Genomic DNA, 23,788 nt, shown 5'->3' with positions numbered 1-23,788 from the left:
CATGGAGGCTCATAACCATTTGTAACTCAAGTACTAAGGAATCTGAGGCTCATTTCTGGTCTCCACAAGCAGCAAGCACACCTGAGGTAAACACACATACATGCAGGCAAACACTTACAAAATAAAAACAAATATTAAAATGAAAATAAACATTAAAAGAAAAAAAAAACAGCTTTTTAATACATACTTGCATAGCTAATTTTTCACCAGTGGCGTGCAAATTTCCAGAGGGAATATGTTATGAAACATGCCACCGTTAGGAGCTCCCTATGCTGATCAGTAAATGTTATTAAATACCGAAAATGCATCCATTTCCTAAAAAAATTACGGAGTCATCTTATAGGGTAGACGACAGCAGCTGCCATGTTCCCCCAGGTACTCAGTTTACAGTGAAAATTAAGAGAATGGTAGTAAGAGCTGGTCTCTCTCCCTCCTGCCTCTCCTTCTTCAGCCTCTCCCCCTCATACCTCCCTCCCTCATGCCTCTCCGCTTCTACCTTTCTACCTCCTGTCTCTGCGGTTCTTCCTGACTCTCCTCCACTTCTCCTTGCCCTTCTATTTTTGCCTCTTCATCATATTTCCCAGGTAACTCTCTTCAATTTCAGTACTCAGGGGCAGAGATGGGTGGATAGTTGTGTTTATGTTCAGCATGATTGGCCTAACAATTTTTGGCCACACAATAAAACCCTGGGTTTTTTTTTGTTGTTGTTGTTTTTTGTTTGTTTGTTTGTTTGGTTGTTTGTTTTGTTGATGTTTTTACTGGGTTTTTTTTTTTTTTGGTTTGTTATTTTTTAAAGAATAGTAGTGGGAAATTTATAATATGTGTTGTGAAGGAAACAATGGGGTAGACTAAAGACAAAAGAATCCATCTATCCATTTTTAGAGGTGCTGGTCAGCAATGGGATGTGTTGTGGAGCTGACTTTTCAAGATGAAGGGATCACCCAGCAGCATGTGAAGCAGGGAGGTTTGTATGTAAGCATCTCTAATGGGCACAACATTAGGTTTAGCAACTTCTGCCAGTACTCCTAGAAAACCCAAAGAGACAAGCTACTACTGCCTTCCCAGTACATTATTCTGCAAGTGGGGGTCTTTACCAGGTGACAAAAGATTAAAGATTCCCTCTTATTCTCTCTTGCTCTTGCCTTCCTGTCCCCACTCTCTCCCCATTTCTTTCCCCCTCTCCCTCCACATGCTCATGGCTGTCCTCTACTTCTCTATCCTCTCTCTCTCTCTCTCTCTCTCTCTCTCTCTCTCTCTCTCTCTCTCTCTCTCTCTCTCTTTGCCTTTCTTCTCTACTGTCTTTCTCTCTGCCTTTCTATCTTCTTGACTTCCCTCCCAATGCCCTGAATAAACTCGATGATTCTATACTATATTTAAGAAAAAGACTAAAGATTTATTTTCTGACATCCCCACAGCCTCTTCTTATTGTTTGTTCTTTCCCTAAGGCCCACCCAATCTGTTCATTCTTTATTTGCTTTTGAATTTTAATTTATTTTATTCCATTTTATTTTTATTTGCTCTTTTGCTAATGTCCGGACTCTGTCTCACTGAATCCACCACAAAGGACCCACATGTTGCCCTCTTGAAGGCTCTCAAGCCTCTCTTCCCTCTTCTAGTGAATGTGAGCATTCGAAACCACTCTGATACCAGCTCCAAGAGTTTGGCCCTATCCTCCAACTTCTCTGCAGAATGGACTAGTAGCATGTATCCTGTAGGTGATTATGAAGACTGTGAGAAAGCACTTCTCCACTATGGTTATGGAACCCTGGTGGGGGTAGGGAGTAGTTGTCTGTTTTGAAGGGTACTCGGCAGGACTTCAATTTTAGTCTGATATTTATAACATTAAATGATTTGGAGGGGGGACTTGACCCAACATTTGGCTGATCCTGCAGCTGTTAGAGCCTGGACTGCTAGAGAAACACAAAGTTGATTTCTTTCCTAGCCTTCCTGATCCAGTATGAATACTTTGAGCAGTTTACTTCTGTACATAAAACAAAACAAACCTCACTTCAAATGTGTGATGAGGAGTGGTATTTTCCCGTGTAAGGCTCCTCATCATCTCCATTTCAGAGTCATGGGCAGACAGACTGGACTCTTCCTGGTGTTATGGCTTAGGATTTCGTGAGCACAGCAGCACCCGGCCAGTTCCACAGTTGCAGATTCTGCCTTGCAGTCAGGCCTGATAGGTAAACCCTGCATTTAACGTTCTCTTTTCTCTGTTTCCCAGGTTATGGATTCTCAGAAATACTCCAAGCGATGGGACCTGCAGGCAAGGCAGTGGCTGTGGTATTGTGTGTGATCTGTTGTTTCCTATGTGGAGATCACTTCGGGAAGTGGTTTCCCTTTTGTGCTTTTCTCTTTTGCACATCAGAGCACAAGCACCTCGGGGACTAAGCACTTTTGAGCAGCCTCTGCTGAACTTCAGCAGCAAATGCTTTACTTACCAGATGTGGTTGAGGAATGGGGTCCTTACACTCTAAAGAGGTAGAGGGCTAGATGGGACAGTAGGTATCCACTAGCTACACATTAGCCAAAGCACAATTGTACTTTGTTTTAAGTGGTGATTAATTTGTTTCCTGTCAAAGCTAAAAACCTACTGCCTTAAAACACAGAAAGCCAGAAGACTGAAGTGAATCTTCAAGAGTTAACAACAGTTTAATAGAGGCTATGTTCCTTTGAAATGCCTAGGCAGTATCTGTTTCTGTGTCTTTCTACTTCCGGTGGCTACTACAGAGACTGGAGGAGACTCAGAGACTCCAGCCTCTGCCTCAGTGGTCCTACCACCTTTGTCCTCTGTGAAAATGGCTCTCTTCCCAAACTGGTTGAGACTAACAGTGAGATGGCCTATTTCTTTTTTTCATTGTGACCATACCCAGCAAGAAGAAACTTATGGTAGGATGGATATAGTTTGGCTCATTGTGGGCAAGGAAAGTCCATGAACATGGGAGGCATAATTCTGGACTAGGAAATTAGGCATCAGAGGTGAACTGTAATGCATTTATGGTGAGTCTTATATATTTTCTGGGAAATTGGCTCTTGTTTAAATAAGTCGGAATGTGTGTATGGCTACCTGTATTACTGGGCTCAAAGCAGATAAAGTGAGGTCAGCCCTACATTACCATGCCAAATGCTATTGTCTGGCATCATCAAAAAATTATGAAATGAAATAAAGCACAGCAGCAACAGCAACAACAAAACTGTCAACTGGATGCAGTTTGCAGAAATTTGAGGCTAAGTAATTATAGGCACATTTTATCCTAGTTTTAAACAATTTGAAAAAGCTCCAACTCTGTACAACTTCTCTTTTTCAATAGTACAATACTAAACAGTAATTAATATTTTTAAAATTAAGGGTTTTTATATGTTGTGGGTTGTAAGACAATCCAATGAGGCTAAAAGAATGCCACAGATGAGTAAAAGTGCCTGATAATTTTGCTATCATCAGCCCTCTTTCTTTCCTCCTACTTTTATTTACTGCTTACTCTGAGGCAGAAGTTACCAGGTTCACAGAGATGAAAACTCACTTTCTTAGATAGCCTATTTGGGGCAACGTACAGACAATAGACAGTTCTTTCCCATGGTCTTGTGTCTCGGAAGACTAAGACTAGGACCAGTAGATGGGAGAATCTTCTGAAGGGGCACCTTGTCAAGGGGACTATGAAGGATGAGCGCATGACAAACAGAATAGAAAGGAAAAAAGGTAAGTCCTAAGAAATAAACGGAGCAAGGCAGTAGATTCTTGTCATCTAGGGATAAATACCATGGTGGTTCCAAGGTTCAGAGAAGAAGCTGCTCTGGGCACTGTGGTCAGTGGGGTGGGGTTTGCAGAGTCCTGTTGAAGCACTTAAAAGCATGCCATCTCCATGGGGCCAGAGTATTGGTGACTCAAGATTCATCAAAACCAACAACAAGAAATGATACTCATGATTTTTTATCTTACATCTCCTCATCACCAAACTGGTCTGAGGCATTGTTTTGAAAAACCTTCTGTGAATCTGAGAGACATGGAAATGTCAAGAAAATTGTACCAGACACAATTAAGACCATCAAGGCAGAGGAGAGACTGAGTTATCCGAAGTGAAAGGCTGGGAGGGTTATGCACTGAGGTGTGCAGTGGAAAGCCCTGCAATACTAACTAGGTCTTGGTCTCTTGAGGATGTTGTAGAAAGCTGTTACCAGGCTCCTCCCTTTGCTGAGACTTGAGAAAGGATCCAATTTCTTCTATGATTACAGTGCCTCACTGTATCAAGAAAGGCATTTTGGGGTTGCAAATATGACAAAAGATTAGTGGGGAGAAGAATTAGAACCCAGTATGTCAGACAGGTCAGAGGAAGTGCATGCTGTGAGAACAGAGATCAAACTTAGAGAGAAGTCTCTATGAGTGCAGGTGTGTGTGCATGTGTGTGTGTGTGTGTGTGTGTGTGTGTGTGGTGTTCTTGGTCCGGGGCAGTACTACTTTCCTTTGCTTTCTAGTAAGCAAAGGTCTCAGTCTCTCACTTGTCATTTTTTTTTACAAGCTTTAAAGTCCCTCATTAGAGGGACCGTGATTGAGGTCCTCATCTTAACAGAAACTCAGTTGATAGTGATTTTTTAATTTCCTGGTCCTGTCGGATTCCTATAAATGATGCTGTCAGGACCTTCTCCACCTGTCCTTTAGGAAAATAAGTATATTTGCAGCTGAAGAGGATCGTGCTACATTTAACCAGAAACTACCCCAAACATAGATCCCAAGTTATCTCCTTCCGGATAGGACCATCAAAGATCAGCCCAGTCTGCTGCAGAGAGGACTGAAAATCTGAGTTGGTATTTGTTGTGATAAACATTAAACAGTTCTGTTGTTATCTGCACCGTGGTCTCACTCCGTGGAGCCACCCTAGTGTGGAGCTATCACAAAATCCACAAGCCACTGACTCCACTCAGTTCACTTCCCAGGTGGTTTATTTCAGTAGTCCATCTCAGCAATAGCTCACACACTGTCCCACACACACTGTCCCCCATGGCGATCTCTCAGCGCTCTCTCCTTTAGTATGAAACTTTGGCTACTAGTTCTTGCACAGGCCACCACGCTGAAATCGTTCGCCCTGGCTACTTCTCTACCACCCAAGAACTTAGCACACATTCTCTACAGCCCGGTAAAAACATAACTCACAACTATCAATTTATAAACAGGTTTATATGTTAAATTCTCAATCCACAAACCCTCTACACAATAAGCTCACAACCAGCAGACAAAGATACAAACTACCCATCCAGAAAAGATAAATTAGACCCATAGAAACCCTTATTAATAATCATGACAACCTTATGAAGCTAGAGATGTGGGGGGAGGAACGTATAGGTCAGCTTCCATTCCCTTTCTCCATCCATCTCCGCCTACCGCCTCCCATTGGACTTCTCCAGCCTCTTTCCTTGCCTACCTCTCCACTGTCCAATCATGTACCACCTTAACCTAAACCTAAGGGTATTGGTTGGTATTTCAATTTATTTTGCTACAGGCAGTGGATGTGCAGACCTGAAAATCCAGGCCCTGGGAGAAGCCAAAGTTATTTTATTTTCTAAAGGGCTTGATGCTTCTCAAATGAATGTTTTAAAGGTCCAGTATTTCCTCCTGAACCTTCTTCATAAGGTGGTGAATTTTTAGAGAAAACAAAGACTTGGGAATGGGGTGAATGTCTCCAAAGGGCTGAGTTCAACGGCTTTTTGCCCTATTTTCCTGAGCTTGAGAATTTTGTGACCTCAGGTACAGGCTTTATTCCCTTTTCTCAAGTTCTCCGAAGTGTATCTAGCTAGCTATTCATAGGTCTTGCTCTGGAAATTTCTGCATCCAATTCTTCCAAGTACTGAATGTTTCTCATTTTGGTCAGCAGGCTGCCTCTCCGGCTTGGTAACAGTCTGACTTGCTGAGACAGAAGGGAGGGGACCGCCTTTTGTCACTTGGTGGCGCGCGCGAGCCTCGCAAGGCCCTGGCTGCACCTGCTCTAGACTCCAGCCCCACCCGCATCCCTGTGCTCTGGGAACCGCGCCCCCAGCCGTCCCTAGCAACAGAGCACCTAGTGCTCAGGGTACTATTGGGCAGTTTCGTCAGTGTTTGGCCCTTGCAGGAGGTGTTGAAGGATGCTGGAGTCCCGGGAGCCAGCTTCCTCCCCGCTGCCGCTCCTTAACCCCCGCCCATCCTCCCCTGGGCTCTTAAAGCCCAAGGTTTCCCAGACAGTTTAGGATCAGCGGCTGGACTACAACCAGCTGGTGGCGCAGAGCTTTCGGTGGACACCCTCTTCAGCCTCCTTGGGAAGCCCAGACGCCTAGCAAGTCCTGGGCGGCTAGGGGAGCAGCAGAGCCTCGGGGTTTAGCAAGGGGAAGGGAAGGGCGTGTGCGTGTGTGACAGACCGTGGGGGTGGCTGCCTCGATCTGAGCGAAGTAGAGGGCAGGAGATTGAGGCAGAGCTGTCTGCGTGTCCCCGCCCGTTCCTGCTCCTGGCGCCATTCACCATGGACTTGCGCGGAGTTGGAATGGACCACTGCAGCCACCGGGAGCTGGCTGTCGGGTTCCGGGATTCGGCAGGTACGCGCGCTTGGATGGCGAGGTAGGATGGCCGCGCAGCGCGATCCCCGCCATCCCCACGCAGCGGTCCCCGGGAGGTGCCGCTGACTCTCAAAGCACACAGGGGTGTGGGCGGAGGCCGCCCATCCGCGCCCGCACCTTCGCCAGTCGTTTCGCCTCTTCCACCCACGGGCACCTGCCGCTGCGCGGATACCATGTCGAAGGCTGCTGGAGGCACGGCGCCGGCGGCGGAAAGTTGTCCCTCGGCTTCGGCCAGCGTGTCGACACCCGCGGGCGTGGAGGATCTGTCTAAAGTGACGGACGAAGAGCTGCTGCAGTGGAGCAAGGAGGAGTTGATCCGTAGCTTGCGGCGAGCCGAAGCCGAGAAGGTGAGCGCGATGCTGGACCACAGCAACCTCATTCGCGAGGTCAACCGCCGCCTGCAGCTGCATCTCGGCGAGATCCGAGGGCTCAAGGTGAGTACTGGGCCTGGCAAGAAGGTTGGGCTGGGCGTGGCAAGAATCTAAGAGTCGCGGTGGGAGTAGGGTGGGAGAGCCAAACTTTCACCCCTCCGTCAACAGGTGAGCATCTCCCTTTTCCCAGAAGCACCCCTTGTCCCATCTCCAGTCCATAAAGTTTTCCAAACTTTGGAGGCCCTTTCTTTTCTTCTTACGGGACTGGCTTTCTCTGCTGCTTCTGAGACTAAGGGAACAGGAACCAAGGATGCCACGGTGAGCACTGGGGGCCTTTAAGGAACCAAGATGCACCAGGAATTAGGTTACAGTACCCCACGGGAGGAGACTAGCGAGCTTGCCAGCCCAGTACACCTTCACCTTTAGGGGTCGGGTGTAGCTGCTCGTGCGCCGCCACTAGCTTTCTGGTGAGCAAAGGGCAAAGAAAGGACACCACTGCTGGAAACAAGAGAAAAGCCTCGGGTATCACCCGCGGAGCCAGTGACTCTGTGCTGGGTGCAGGTGTGCGAAATCTCTGCCATTAAGCCTTTTACTAGCTTCAGTGATTATTCTTCTCTTACTAGTGTTGGCGTCACTTGGAGCTGCTTTAGTTCCCTGTACTTCCTTCACTCTGGATTTCATATTAATTATATGGAGTGGGGGCAAGTGTAGAGGGTGCCGGATAAACATTCTTAGCGATGCTTTGTTTTTAAGCCAGGCCTGCTCCCAAACCCTGGAACTTTCATTTCTCTTTGGAGAGCTTCAGTTTGCTAGTTCAGCCTCAGCAGACCTGGGAACCGCCCTGCAGTTGTGCACTGCAAACTTCCTCTGCTCATAGCTAGCCTGGAGCCTTCTGGTCCTCCTTCCTCTCATTGTTCTGCTTTTGTTTATAGGAAGTCAGACACAAACGAAATCAACATAGGAACCCCAGGGACCAAATCCCCCCCACCCCCCACCCCTGGCACAAAATGTTCCTGCTTCCCCCCTCCCCCCATTCTCAGGGAATAGTCACTATTCCTTAGATGCTCCAGCACTCCAGCTCTGGGAGTCTGGGTTGCTGAGGAATGTGAAGGGCCAGATGTTCCAGACTCACCTACGCGAGACCCAGATGACTCTAAACCTAATGTGAAACACTGTCTAGAGTGGGTGCAGATATGATTATTCCCACAGTCAAAACCTTTCTCGTTTTAATTTATTACTAATGAGTAAGTACCAGACTCCATGGGGAAATGAGAGGAAGGCTAAAATAGGAGAAATATGGTCTAGGAAGTAAGTTTGAAGAAACCTCATTTATCAGGGTGGCAAGCTTGTAATTAATTTCTCAGGTCCTTGTTTTATTGATTAAAGAAAATGTGAACGGTAAGGTCTATTTCCTAAGGTGCTGTAAGAATAAGCTACAGCAATGTGGAGGTTTGCTGGAAAGTGTGGTACTTACTGTCATCAGGAGACAGCATAAAGTAGGCCCAAGTGCCCCCGGGAGCTGGGTTTCTTGGCAAGGCTGGGCATTAGCTCTTGCTTGTAATGTCCCAGTTTAACCTTCTTCCATGGTTTGAAACCGTGTGGCTTGGGGGAGTTTTAATTAACTTCTAGAGATTTTACTTGGATGAAAAACTAATATTAATAACTCAAGAAATCCTCGGAAGATCTTTGGGGTGATGTCTGTTGACTGTGTGCATGTCTAGGATAGGGCAGGGAGAAGCAGCGGGAGTGGAACATTAGCTGGTTCCTCCAATGTCCTCATTGGGGCAAATAACTATTGAGCGTTAAGAGCAATTATTCTGCAAGCAGGCAGCTCTGAAGTCCGGATCCATGAGTCACCATTACTTAGTGGGTTACCTCTTCATTAGGTTCAGAATTGATGGAAGTGGGCACTGGATGTTCATGCATGGCTTGCATTCCAGATCCCTGACTGGGCCAAGGGCAGGAGGAAATGGCAGCACACAAACCCACAGAGAAGCTGGGATTGATTAGGGGGGATGTGCTCACTCTGGAGGAATAGAGCAGCATTCCTCAAGCTCAGTATGCTTATTATATCCAGTTGAACAGGGAGGCTGGATTATGGCATATAGGTGAAGAAGGAGGTGAGGTTGTTATATATATCTGGACAAGGAGGAAGGTTTAGCTAATCTCCCATAGGCTATCTCTGTAGGTTATGAACATCTGGTGAAGGGAGAATGTGGCGACACACTCTCATCTCTGCCATTTTTCTGAGCCTCACCTGAGGAAGGCTTTATCACTCTTGTGGGACTGTGAAATTAGGGTCCTTGACATGTTACTAACATACATCATTCATTCTTTATACCTCATTTTCTATTGCAGACTCTGTCCCTTTTTGTTGTAGGCATGGTAGAGCCAAGGAGTTTTGGTCCACCCTAAGTGCACTGTGGTATGAAGGCTCTTCTTCTGAGGCCATTGTTCACCCTTACACTTATCAGTTTGGATTAGACTTTCCTTGGATTCCACAGTGAGCCATGAATGTACTTGTCTAAATGAGTGATAGAAATACTTTCTTATTTTTGTTTTAAATGGAAGAAAGTGATTCCATTTTGGGTGCCTCTAAGGGCCTGGCACTTTTGAAGACTGTAAATGTTGGGTAATTGGACTTTAAAAATCATATCTAAACCTTTTGAAGGGACTAGGTGGCAGTGCCAGTGTACAGTTTGCTCAGTTTAGAGGAATCGTTGGCCCATCATCCCCAGTCTTTGATTCGTTCAGTGGTATATTATAATACTTTGTGAGCTTTTATGGAGGTTCAGTATTATGCAGTTATAGTGAGGCCAATGAATTGAGACTTCTTTCTCAAGAACACCCAGATGTGGAATGTCCAGAAAAGGCTTATCAGATACTCTTTGTCTAGTGTGTGGACTCAGAGCCATGGAGGGAGGAGATATTGGTTAGAAATGTTGGTTAGAGTGTGTACTGCTGAGCCTGGAATCCTGGTGGATTTTACTTTGGAGGAACTGAGTAGCTACAGATTTGTTGTCTGTATTGTATGATTTTTTTTTCTGAATATCTAAAGCGTCTAATTTCTTCTAAAGCATCACTATCAAGGACTAACCCTTCTACTGTACATTCCAACATAACAAAGGATATATAAACAGAACATGGGGTCCTTTCTCAGTAGTTACAGCTGTAGCTTGTTTGGGCTTAGAGCTTTAAAGAATTGAGATGCCCATACATATGTTTTATGTCCAGTGTATGCAGTATAGCATAAGTGTGCTACATATACAGAGACATAAGACACCTGCTTATTACATTGTCAGGGCGTATTACATGAGAAAAGAGAGGAAGGTGATGCCTAGTGAATGCTCAATGTATGTCAGAGGCTTATATGTTGGATAGGAGAGTCATTTCATCATCATATTATTACGGTTCTGGGGGACCTTCTCAGAGAAATCTCTTATAGTGTATAACTTCATATCAGTGAGGAGATATTTCTACTTGAAATGCATAATCAGATAGAAAAAGGGGAGGTACCTGAAGTGTTTCAGGACAGGCTCAATATGCATAAAGTGTTTTTGAAGAGCAGTCTGGAAGGAGTGCTGACTGAGGTTAGTGAGGAATGACAGAAGACAGAAGACAAGTCAGTGACTAAAGGTAGAAGGAAGAAGAAGGAAGAGGCAGGTTTCCCCCTAGCATGTTTTCATACATGTTAGTATTGTTTGAATTTGCTTTTTGATACTCCTTTACCAGAGTGAAAGCTGTAAGATGTTAGTTTCTAGGGTTTCATGAGTTTTCATTAACATTCCTAACATCTTCATCAGTCCCTAGCACTTTTTTTTGTTTGTCTATAGTTACTAACTCTTTATGAATGAACAAGCAGATGACCATTCATGCTACAGAAGTGGACAGAACATTTGAGGCTGTATTGTACTTGAGGAATTTGAGTTGTATCCTAAAGGGAATAGGAAACTACTAACACTTCATGGCAGGAGGAAAAAACATTAGCGTTTGGAGGTCCAAATTCCAAAGATTTGTTTGGCTCAGAAATGGAGGGTGAGGGAGAAGATACGGAATGACCCTGTATTTTTACAAAATGCAATAGGTGGCAGTGACATTTACTGAGAAGTGAACATTTAAAGAGGAGTATTAGAATAGCAGCAGCTTTGACTTATGTTAAAGATGAGTTGCCTAGGTAAACTTCAGTTGCTATGGCCAGTGAGGGTGGAGAAAATGCCCCTAATGGGGCATCTGTGCTTTTCCCCAGGGGGTGAGGACATTGGGTGGCTCCTGCTCTGTTGTATCTGAAAGTCACATCAACTTTTTCAAAGTGCTGCCACAGAGCTTCTCAGCATTTTCAAGACACAAGTAACTTCTTTTCTCTTTGTAATCTCCTCTTTTCTCCTTTCTTCTCTCGTTTCCTTTACTGGCATAAAATTCACCAGAGTTGCCTAAATTAGCCTTGAAGTCCTAGAAAGGCTCCTGCTTCAGCCTTGAGGGTTCCCGCGATTGCTATTTGATCCACCCTGCCACCATCTTTGTTTCTGGCAGGGAAATCTTGTCTCCAGACTAATTTCCTGTTCACCAACTGGCTACTCCCTAATTGCTGACTGAGTGAAGCTCCTTGAGGCCCAGGTTCTTCCGTAAAACTCTTAATTATTTTCTCCTAAGCTTTGGGGTAGAAAAACTGAATAAAATAACTGTTAGAATGTCCCGTAAGAACATAACCAGTACCTATAGTTTAACATTATGATTATCTTCAATTTTCATCTTTCTGTGGTCTCTCACCTGGCATGCAGTGGTTCTCAGTCTTCCTAATGCTGCAACTCTTTAATACCTTTCCTCATGCTATGGGGCCACCCTCATCCCCACCATAAATCACTTTCTTTGCTACTTTCTAACTATAATTTTGCTACTGCTATAAATAGTAATGTAAATACTTTTGGAGATACAGATTTGCTAAAGGGTTCAGAAACCACATGAGAACTACTGTAAGGATCATTCAGTTCTGGGGCTTTCCATATTGAGGGTCTAAATGAGATGCTGACTCTTCTGTCTGCCTCCCTTGAATTTCCATCTCTCTTTTCAGGATATTAACCAGAAACTCCAGGAAGACAACCAGGAACTGAGGGACTTATGCTGTTTCCTGGATGATGACCGGCAGAAAGGCAAAAGGGTGTCCCGGGAGTGGCAGAGATTGGGTCGCTATACAGCTGGAGTGATGCACAAGGAAGTGGCCTTATACTTGCAGAAGCTGAAGGAGTTGGAGGTGAAGCAGGAGGAGGTCGTGAAGGAGAACATGGAGCTTAAGGAACTCTGCGTGCTGCTGGACGAGGAGAAGGGCGCAGGATGTGCAGGTAGCCGCTGTTCCATCGACAGCCAGGCCAGCCTGTGCCAGCTGGTGGCCTCCACTGCCCCCTATGTGCGGGATGTGGGTGATGGCAGCAGCACCTCCAGCACTGGCAGCACTGACAGTCCTGACCACCACAAACACCATGCAAGCGGAGGCAGCCCTGAACATTTACAGAAGCCCCGGAGTGAGGGTAGCCCAGAGCACAACAAACACAGGAGCACCAGCCCTGAGCATCTACCCAAACCCAGGGCTTCCGGGACCTCAGATCACCCCAAAACACTGAAAGGACCCAGCCCTGAGCACCACAAGCCCTTGTGCAAGGGCAGCCCGGAGCAGCAGAGGCACCCACACCCAGGAAGCAGCCCAGAAATGCTGCCCAAGCACGTGTTGAGTGGGAGCCCTGAACATTTCCAGAAGCACAGGCCAGGAGGCAGCCCCGAACATGCCAGGCACAGCGGAGGGAGCCCTGAGCATCTTCAGAAACATGCCCTTGGTGGGAGCCTGGAGCACCTCCCCAGAGCCAGGGGAACAAGCCCAGAGCATCTCAAACAACATTACGGGGGCAGCCCTGATCACAAACATGCAAGTGGCGGTGGAAGCAGCGGCGGAGGTAGCAGGGAGGGCACCCTCCGGCGACCTGCTCAAGAGGACTCATCACCCCATCATCGGAGTATCTACAGCGGCATGAATGGTGGGTCAGTACGCGCTGGGCAGCTGCTTTGGCTTGGCAACTTAGTAGACCATTATGTACGCAGAGAGGATCTCCAGCAGTGTTAGGAAGTAGGAGCTTTGGTTAAAGGGTGGGTAGGTAGGAGATCTAACATTTGCCTGGAATAAAGATCATGTATTTCTTCCCCCTTCCGCCCTTATTCATTTTATCTTATACAAATATGAGCCAGATAGAGCTTGGGCGTGAGGGGTTACAGAGGAAAGGTGAACTGTTCATCTCATGCTGCCAAGTTGCCAGGGGGAAACCTATTCTTTATTGGTTAAAAATAGCTTCTTTTACTGTGTCCTTGAGCATTCTCTTAGTTGTATGCCGTTTCTTACCAGACATTACTTGAGGCATGGTTTCCAGATGAACCCAGTGAATAGCTCATGTACAGGAAGAAGTGAATATTTAAAAACAACAGTGCAATGTCACATTCCTAAGCAGACTCAATGGGGTTTGCTAAGAAATCTGCGCATGCGCCTTTATCTTGATTTTGTTTTAAATTCTCTGTTGAGTTGGGGTGAAAGCATCAATTGTGACCTTTTTAAAATTTACATCAATGCAGCAAATGACCCCTTCTCTACTCATAGTCTATCACTTCTTCACCAAAGTCTCAACCATATTCTGAACCTGATGTTCGGACATGGCAGGAGACATCTTTCTGGGTCAGTTAAATGTGCCTGTTTAAAATGTGCACTGTCTGGAGTCTGGAAAGTAGAACAATCACTGTAATTGCTGAAGTGACATTATGCTAGAGCTCTTAAACCTTCTGGAAGTGGCTTAATTTTCTGCATCCTGGTTCTGAAATCACATTTAACTTGAAAAAGAAACAATTTCTTAAAGGAAAAAAAAAAAAGTACTACCCCTGCCTCCAGCCCTGCCATCCAGTTCTTTTGTGTTATGTATGGTTAGGTTGGAGTGGTCATGATTGGGTTTTATTAATTATGGGGTTGCTATTCTAGATATCTGAGCTTTATCATTCTATTTGAAATCTGCTCCAGAGTCTGTGGACAGTCAGCTTCAAGCAAGGATGGAGGTGGCTGCCAGTTTTTAGCAATGACACAAAAGAGTGAATTTTCAATATTGTAGCTGGGGATTGACCTGCTGGATTCCATTTCATCTTAATCCTTTTCACTAGTGCTAAAATGGACTCAGCAAGCTGCTGTCCAGGATCCACTGCTCTGAGTGAGAAGGAAAAGAAAGGGGAGCAGGCAGGGAAAATATAAAGCTGTTGCTTTCTTTGTTATGCACATTGAGAGGTGGCTGGAAGAAGCCAGTTCCCTGTCCTGGTGCCTTGATGTCTGTGGGCAGATTTGGCCTCACAGTTCTCCACAAGAGAAAGTGATTTAGAGAGAGAGATTGGTGGCTGCTGTTATAAAAGGGGTGACTAATTATGATACTTGTCTTCAAGGACCACAATGGGTTATTGGGAAGGTAAAATGAAGGCCTTTTCCATTTGTGATTATTCTTTAATGAGCTTGAGAAATAACTCTGTGTACTATTTTAAGGAAATTTTCTTAAACAAAAAGACTGAGGGAGAAGTAATTCACTTACATACTTACAAAGTTTTTAAAATAAACTACAGTTTATTATTTTATCTTACTGTGTTGAAAACATTACTATTATTTTTATTTATAAATTATTATTGCATATGTATATTAGGTAAAATGGGTGTATTGGTTCTGTATATATAACACAGCATGGTTAAATCGATCTATTTAGCATATCTTTCATACAGCTTAGAAATCATGTTTGTGGAGAGACATTTGAAGTTTGCTTTTTAAATTTATTTTGAGATATGTAGTATCTTGTTAATGCCTATAGTAATCCTGCTGTGCGTACCCCCTCTGCCCTTCTGTCTGTGTGAAACTCTTAGCTCAGTCATAGAATGTTTGTGTAGAAGGTCTGTAAAGGTCCTTGGCTCTGAAAAAAAAATCAGTTGATCAAACATGTTTGTCTACTCTTGGATTTTTCTATCTTGTCCCAATGATCAGTGTGTCATTAAAAGTTTTTTATTGCACTATGTTGTTTTCATTATAATTAATTTATATTATAGTTTGAAATCAAGTGTGGTGTCTCCAGGTTTGCTTTTTTAAAATATTGTTTTGAATATCTAAGGTCATTTATATATTAATTTTAATTTAATAATTTTATAAATAACTTATTTGAAAAATTATATTGGGAGTTTGGTAAAGATTACTTTGATTAATCATGAATTATAGAGTATTCTTTAGTTTCTTTTTTGTATTTATTTTATTATTTTTATAGTTTCGGTATACAGGTTTTTTACTTCCTTGATATTGTGTGTGTGTATTTGTGTGTGTGTGTATGTGTGTGTGTGTGTGTGTGTGTGTGTGTGTAATATTGATGGTGAGTGCGCGTATGTGTTCATATGTAAAGTTTAGAGGAAGGACATCAGGAGTCAAGGGGATCCCTTCTCTTATTCCCTAGAGACAGGTTTTTTTGTTGAACCTGGAGCTAGGCTCATGCCCATTTGTCTCTGCAACCCACACCCTGACCTCTAGTGCTCAGCTTTTAGGCACATTATGGGCTATACCTGGCTTTTTATGTAGTTCCTGGGGATTAGAACTAAGGTCCTTATGCCTGCATAGCAAGTTTCCTTACCTACTAAACCATCTCATCAGACCCTTCATTAAATTCATATAGATCTTTTTACCTTTTGTTGCTTTTCCTAGTATAAATGGGATCCCTCTCCCCTAACCTCCCTTGTTGAATAGCAGCTAGTATCTAATAGATACTTATTTGGGAACTCTAGGTTTACATCTTTTAACTTCACCTAATTTGATTAACAGGTATAATGCATTTTTGTGGGGTTTTTTTTTTTTTGGTAGATACTTTAGACATTTCTCTATAAAAATCATGTTATCAAGAAACACGGGTGGTTTTCAGTTCATCCTATCCTATCAGGATGTGTTTGATTTCTGCCATGCCAAGGGCTGTCAGACCTGTCATAAATAGAGTGGCAGGAGTGCACACCTTAGAGAACTTACCTTCTGAGGTTGAGGATAGTGTAAGCTATGGGTTTATAGCGCTGGCCTTGACTGGACTGAAGCTCATTTCTTCAGTAATCTGTTTACTTCCTTTTTATGAAAAGATGTTGATTTTTGCCAAGTGTTTTTAAAGGTAGATATTTAGATAAAGATGATGTTATACATGACCTGAATTCATAGTGGACCAACAAAGAAATTTTAAAATTTAGCAGTATAATGATTTAAATCTAGTGCAATGGCTATATGGTTGAAAAAAATTCATAGCTCCTTCAGTTCTTGTCACTGTTTTCATTCCTAATGGCTCTTCTGCTGAGAGCTGATCTCACCATGCAACTTCAGTGCTTATGCACTGCATTTTTATTTCTGTAATTAATTGGAAACTGAAGTGGTACAATGAGATATTTATGGATCATCAACCTGAAAACTTGGGCATTGGTGACTGGTATTTATTCTGCCATTGCAAATTAATTTTTGATATGGATGGTAAGACATACTTTTCCCTACTTTTAAATCCACACACAATTTGTTGTAAATCATTGGTGTATGAACAGATAAGAACCAGCCAGAAAGTTAATCCTGAATTGCAGATTGGCTGAGCCATATCCAGAGCCACTCTGGTTGGGACTGGTGTGAAATGTGAGTGCTGCAGATTAAGCTCTTGCATATTTTTGCATAAAGAAGAAAGTAGGAAGAGGGTTTGAGATATGGCAGACTGACTCTGGTAAACTCTGTGCTGTCAGGGCATTGTCTTCCTAGAGGATTTGTATCCCTACAACCACAACCTTGCACACTAAGGAAATCTATCCCCAAACACAGCTATCTTACCTTATCATGTTTTTAGTCCTTGAAGTTTAACTACTAATGTCCTTTGGTTGTCATACTTGATGTAATCATCTCCATCTAGAAAGCAAAGGATACATTACACTCTTTAAGCTTCTAAACTCTTATAAATCATTCCTTCTAGTTCTTTGAAAAACAACAAAATCAGCATGCATAACCATGCATTTTCCAGACTAACTGAAATCTTCATTTATGGACATACTTTCTTATTTATTGTTTTTTATTTCTGTAACTACAAATCTGGAGTACAATCAACAATTTTAATAAATGGGAATATTTTTTAATGTTGCAATACTTCATTTTTTGAAAGTGTAACTCTTGGCTCTCTATATTTCTACCTAATAGAGAGCCAAGAGTTACACTTTCAAAAAATGAAGTATTGCAACATTAAAGAATATTCCCATTTATTAAAATTGCTGATTGTACTCCAGATTTGTAGTTACAGAAATCATGAGTAGCTATTCCTACCTTTAAATATATATATACAAAGAGAACCTCAAATATTGAAATGATGGGTTTTATTTACCTGATTTTGTGGAAATGAGACATTAAGTCGAAGTTTCCTAGGAGGTACAGGTATCTCCTTTCCCAAGTCTTGCTTACAGATACCAGCTAGAGAATCTTTCCCTTTTAACTAAATTCTAGCTCAGATCATGAATATCTTGGATGACTCCAGTTCTTTTAGCAACAACTCTTCTTTGTGGTTGATCTCAGACAGAGTCAGTTTACTCACTGGGCATTACCAGTGAGTCAAATACTTTTATTAAACAAACAGTTAAAAGTTTTTAATTCCATGCACTTTTTATTACTACTACTCTGTAATACAGCTTGAGGTTAGGGATAGTGATTCCCCCCAAAGTTCACTTATTGTTGAGAATTGTTTTGATATTCTGGGTTTTTTTGTTATTCCAAATGAATTTGCAAATTGCCCTTCCAAATTCTATGAAAAATTGAGTTGAAATTTTAGTGAGGATTTTATAGAATCTGTAGATTGTTTTTGATAAATGGTCATTTTTACTATATTAATCCTGCCTATCCATGAACATGGGAGATCTCTCCATCTTCTGAGATCTTCCTTGATTTCTGTCTTCAGAGACTTGAAGTTCTTGTTATACAGATCTTTCACTTGCTTGGCAGAGTCACACCAAGGTATTTCATATTATTTGTGACTATTGTGAAGCATATCATTTTCCTAATTTCTTTCTTAGTCCATTTACCTTTTAAGTAGAGGAATGTTACTGATTTGAGTTAATTTTATATCCAGTCACTTTGCTAAAGTTGTTTATCAGCTGGAGAAGATCTCTGGTAGAACTTTGGAGGTTGCTTATGTATACTATCATATCATCTGCAAATAGTGATACCTTACTTCTTCTTTGCTACTTGGTATCCCCTTGATTTTTTGTTGTTGTTGTTGTCTTATTGTTCTAGCTAGCACTTTGAGTACTATATTGAATAGATGTGGAGAAAGTGGGCAACCTTTTCCACAATTTTAGTGGGATTGCTTCAACTCTCCATCTAGTTTGATATTGGAGGTTGATTTACAATAAATTGTTTTTATTATGTTTAGGTATTGGCCTTTATTTCCTGCTTTTTAAAATATTTTTAATGTGGGGGGGTTTCATATTTTGTCAAATGCTTTTTCTGCATCTAAGGAGATGATTGTGATTTTTTTCTTTGAGTTTGTTCATATAGTAAATTACGTTTATTGATTTTTGTATATTGAACCAATCTTGCATCCCTGGAATGAAGCCTACTTGATCATGATGAATGATGGTTTCCATGTGTTTTTGAATTAGTTTTGCAAGAATTTTATTGAGTATTTTTGCATTGATATACATAAGTGAGATTTGACTGAAGTTCTTTTTTTTTTTTTTGGTTTGCTCCTTGTATGGTTTAGGTATCAGAGTAATTGTGGCTCCAGAGAATGAATTAGTCAGTGTTACTTCTGTTTCTACACTGCAGAATAGTTTGAGGAATATTATGATGAGGTCTTCTTTGAAGGTCTGATAGAATTATGCATTAAATCCATCTGACCCTGGCTTTTTTTGATTGGTGGATTTTTCCTTTGATGAATATGAAGTATACTTCCTCATCATGCTTAATAACTTTTGTTTTAAAGTCTATTTTACTGGATATAAGGATGCCAACTCCAGCTTGTTTCTTTGGACAATTTGATTGGAAGACCTTTTCCCATACATTTATCTGAGAAAGTGTCTGTGTTTGTTATTGAGGTGTTTTTCTGGTATACAGCAAAATGGTGGATCTTGTTTTCATATCCAGTCTGTTAGTTTATATCTTTATAGGTGAGTCGCGTCCATTCATATTGAGAGATATTAAAGACAGATGATTGTTGGTTCCTCTTGTATTTGTTTTTGTGGGTTACTTTATGTGCTTGTGGTTTTCTTCTTTTGGCTTTGTTGTGAGATGCTTAATATCTTGTCTTTTCTTTGGTGTAGGTACTTTCCTTATGTTGGGTTTTCCTTTTAGGATCCTCTGTAGGGCTGGATTGATAGACACTGTTTGAATTTGGTTTATGTCCTGGAATATTTTGGTTTCTTCATCTTTGTTGATTGAGAGTTTTGCTGGGTATAGTAGCTTGGGCTGTCATTCGTGTTCTCTTAGAGTCTGCATGATCTCTGACCTGCCTTTTCTGACTTTCATAGACTTTGTTGAGATGTCTGGTATAATTTTGATAGGTCTACCTTTGTTACTTGGCCCTTTTTCCGTGCAGCTTTTAATAGTCTTTCTGTGTTCTGTGCATTTATTATTGTGATTATTATCTGAGGAGAAGATTTTCTTTTCTGGTCCTAGTTGTTTAATGTTCTATAGGCTTCTTGTGCTTTTATGGCCATCTCTTTCTTTATGTTGAGGAAGTCTTGGTCTAAAATTTTATTGAAGATGTTTTTAGGTGCTTTGACCTGGGAATTTTCATTTTCCTCTATTCCAATTATTTTTAGATTTAGTCTGTTTATTATGTTCTAAATTTCCTGGATGTTTTGGGTTAGGAGTCTTTTTAATGTTTTGAATTTTCTTTGACAGTTGTGTTAATCTCTCCTATGCTACCTTCCATACCTGAGATTATTTCTTTTATCCATTGTATTTTATTGGTGATACTTACATTTGTAATTCCTGGCCTTTTTCTTAAGCTTTTCATTTACAGGTTTGCCTCCATTTTTGTTTTCTTTACTGTTTCTACTCCCACTTTTAGTTCTTGAACTGGTTTATGCAATTCCTTTACCTGTTTGTATTTTCCTGTATTTCTGTAAGGGACTTATTTGTTTCCTCCTTAAGGGCTTCTTCCTATTTAGCTATGTTTCCTTTTATTTGTTTCAGTGAGTTATTTATATGCTCCTTAAAGGACTCTATTATCTTTGTGAGATAGAATTTTAGGTCAGTTTTTTGATTTTTCAGGTGTGTTAGAGTATTAAGGTCTTGCTGTGGTGGGAGATGATGCCAGTGTAAGTTGGCTTCTGTAGCTTATGGTCTTGTGTTTGCTTCTGGTTATCCCTGATGTTTGCTGGTCTGCATGACTCTGTCTGGAGTGTGTCCCCTTTGTCCTTGGGTTGCTTCAGGTCTCCTAGTAGGCCTGTGGACCTTGCTGTATCAGATCTCCTGTGAGGAATTCCAACTGGGGGGTCTTCAGAAGGGCAGAAAAGCTGCTGATCTGTTGCCCTGGCTACAGTAGATATCCTGGCAGGCCTTCATACTGTTGGATCTTCAGTGAAGTAGTCAATCTCTTGTCCTGTGTGAAGCTATTTTCCAGAGGGGAATGTGGGCTGTGGCTTCTGTTTCCCTATCTGCAGCAGAACTACAGGGAGACATTCCGTCGTTTAGTTCAGTTGCCCTCCATGCTACAGAGCTCCTGGGAGGTCTTCAGTCTGTGGTGTCAGTTGTGCAGTTGCCCTGTGTACTGAGGATCTCCTGGGATGCCTCAGGATATGATGTCTTCTTGAGAGCAGACTACCTGGCAGTCTGCACCAGAAGAAAGTATTGGATGGAAGGGGAGTGGTATTTAGTGGGCAGAAATTTTGGGGTTGGGGGTCCCTGAGTTCATTTGGCATCCAGCAGCTGTGGAATTTCAGGAAGGTTCTTTCCAAATATTCTGAGTAGAGCAGAGCTTCTGGGATACCTCAGGTGTCTTCTGGGGAGCAGTTTGTTGAATAATTTGAGAAATATTGGTGCTAGATTTTCTTTGAATGTCTCCTTTTCTGTTGTTTGGAGGCTTTTAATGATTGCTTCTACTTTACCAGAGCTACTTTACTAGGGCTCATAGGTCTGTTTACACTGTTAATCTGTCTAGTTTAAACTTTGGCAAGTAGTACCTATTAAGAGTGTTATCTATTTCTTTTAGATTTTCCAATTTGATTGGTTACATGTTTGTAAAGTATGTCTTTACAATTCTCCTGATTTTTTTTTTTTTTTTGGTGTCTGTTGTTGTCCTATTTGTATCTAATTTTGTTAATTTTGATATTCTTTCTTCATCTTTTAGTTAGCTTGAATAAAGTTTGTCTATCTTACTAATTTTTTAAAAGAACCAACTCTTTGCTTCCTTGAATTTTTAAATCATTGCCTTTGTTTCTATTTTATTGATTTTAGTCCTCAGTTTGACTATTATTGCCATCTTGAATGTGTGTACTTCGTTTTGTTCTAGAGCTTTGAGGTATGTTTTTAAGTTCCAATCCCTTACCCTCAAGTAATATGTATCCTTGATGTTGAGTTGTGTTCCTCAAATGCAGCAGATAGATGAGTTCTGTTTTCATATCCATTGTGTTGATCCTTGTGCCTTTATTGGGAAATTGAGACCACTGATAGTGAAAGAGATAGGTGGTCAATGATCGTTAATTTCTATTATTTTGTTGTTGGTTTTGGTGATGTGTGTGTGTGTGTGTGTGTGTGTGTGTGTGTGTGTGTGTGTATGTGTGTGTATGTTTGTGCATGTGTATGTTTACCTTGCTTTGGTCTTGTTAGTGTGAGATTAATTATTTCTAGTGCTTCCCTGTGTGTAGTTAACCTCCTTGGTTTGGATTTTTCCTTCTAGCATATTCTGTAAAACTAGATTTGTAGTAGATATTGTTTAAATTTGACTTTATCATAAAATGTTTTGTTTTCTCTCTTGTGATTGAAAGTTTTGCTGAGTATAGTCACCTCTGCTGGCAACTTAGACTTTTAGAGGCTGTAGCACTTAAGCTCGTCTGGCTTTTAGTGTTTTCATTGAGAAATCACATGTGATTCTAACTATTTTATCTTACTTGGTTTTTTCCCCTTTGCAGTCATTAATAGTCTTTCTTTGTTCATTATGTTTTGTGTTTTGATTATCATGTGATGAGGGAATTTTCTTTTCTGGTCCAATATATTAGTGCTCAATATGTCTATTTTACCTTAATATGTATGTCACTCTTTATGTTAGAAAAAAAATTTTTATGTAGTTTTGCTGAAAATATTTTTTGGGCTTTTTTGTCTACCTTGATTCCTATTATTTTTAGGTTTGATCTTATCATAGTGCCCCTGACTTGTTAGATATTTTGTCTCAGAAAGTTTTTAGATTTTAACATTTTGACAGATGTATTTATTTCTTCTATTGTTATTTCGGTGACTCTGATTCTCATTTCCATCTGTTTATGAAGCTTGCCTCTATAGTTCCTATTCACTCATCTACAATGTTTTAGTTCTCAATGCCCCCCAGTTTGTGTTTTCTTTATTGCTTCTATTTCTATTTTCAGGTCTTAAACAGTTTTATTCATTTTCTCCAACTACTTTTCTTTCTTTAATGAATTTATTTATTTCCTCCAATTTGTTTGTCTTTTCCTGGTTTTCTATGAGGAATTTATTCCTTTCCCTTTTAAGAACTTCTATTATCTTTATAAAATTGGTTTTAAGGTCTTTTCCTTATGCTTCAGCTGTGCTGACATTTTTATGGCTTGCTGTGGTAAAATAGCCTGACTCTGATGTTGCTCTGGCTGTTGTTGAACATATTCTTTGCTAGCGTCTAAGAATCTGAGTCTGGGATAATTAGAGTGTTGATTTCTGAGTTTCTCTTTGTTAGGTGTGTGTTTTGTTCTTTTCTTTCTTTTTTTTTTTTTTTTTCCTCTCCTGTCCTCTAGTGTTTTTGGCTTATAGTTGAGCAGAGTGTTTTCCTCAGAGTCAGGGGCTGGATTATTTGCAGTCTCTATGTCTTCTGATTGAACAGGTGGTGTCTGCCAGAGAGTTGAGATCTGGGATGGGGCAAAAAGGAGCATTGGCATGATTGCAAATAGGGTAGGGGGCCCAGAGATAGGAGGATCTGTGGGTATCCATCCTACCTATTTTGCCGTCAGAGTGACTTTTTGTTGAGTTTGGGTTTTCTGCCTGAGTCAGGAGCATGTTGATGATAAGGCAGGGAAGATTGAGAATAATGGGGAGGAGAACAGCCAAAGAATCAGGGAAGTTCAAGGGTAGGTGGCCTACCTGGACTTCGTGTGGTCAGTTTTTGTTTGAGCAGAGAGTCTATACCTAAGTTGCTTTTGAGCACATTTCAACGGATAATAACTGTGTTTCTCTCAGGCCACTAAGACACATGAGAAGAAATTTTTCACTTAGCATAATGCAAGGTCTCTTTAGAAATTCCTTTGGCCACATTGGTAGGAGTTGCAGAATTATAAGCCTAGCTCTTGAAAGTTCCTTGTTTCTTCTTGTGTTAGCAGTTTAGAGAATATTTCTAGATACAGAAAGAGAGGTTGTATCTCCCAACAATTCTTAGTCCACAAGAGAAAAACTGAATCTAGATATTATCACTCCTTTCAAGTTGGCAGAGAGCAAAATTAAGACAGGGTTTTCTGGATGGCTCAAGCTAGCCTGCTTTCTAGTCCAGCTCCTCAGTGCTGTGATTAAATGTAACCCTGGCTCACAAAACTACTCTTCTATGAATTGCTTTCCACCTTGGCTGGAGACAAAATTTACTCTATTT

The 23,788-nt window shown here is 41.5% G+C and overlaps 1 protein-coding gene across 2 annotated transcripts in view; it reads left to right on the top strand.

Moving 5' to 3' along the window:
* The first annotated feature begins 6,515 nt into the window (after positions 1–6,515).
* The window catches only part of CCDC85A (coiled-coil domain containing 85A), a 222,439-nt gene continuing 205,166 nt past the window's right edge, over positions 6,516–23,788 (top strand). For both annotated transcript variants that reach the window (XM_080942185.1, XM_080942184.1), the window contains exons 1-2: positions 6,516–7,013; positions 12,019–12,973. In XM_080942185.1, the coding sequence (XP_080798311.1) occupies positions 6,753–7,013; positions 12,019–12,973 (1,216 nt within the window). In that variant the 5' untranslated portion in view covers positions 6,516–6,752. The remainder of the gene's footprint in view (positions 7,014–12,018; positions 12,974–23,788) is intronic.

The sequence above is a fragment of the Micromys minutus genome (assembly GCF_963924665.1).
Source record: "Micromys minutus genome assembly, chromosome: 1".
In the NCBI taxonomy this organism is placed as follows: domain Eukaryota; kingdom Metazoa; phylum Chordata; class Mammalia; order Rodentia; family Muridae; genus Micromys; species Micromys minutus.
The sequence above is the reverse complement of the archived record's forward strand: the minus strand, read 5'-3'. Positions and strand labels throughout refer to the sequence as shown.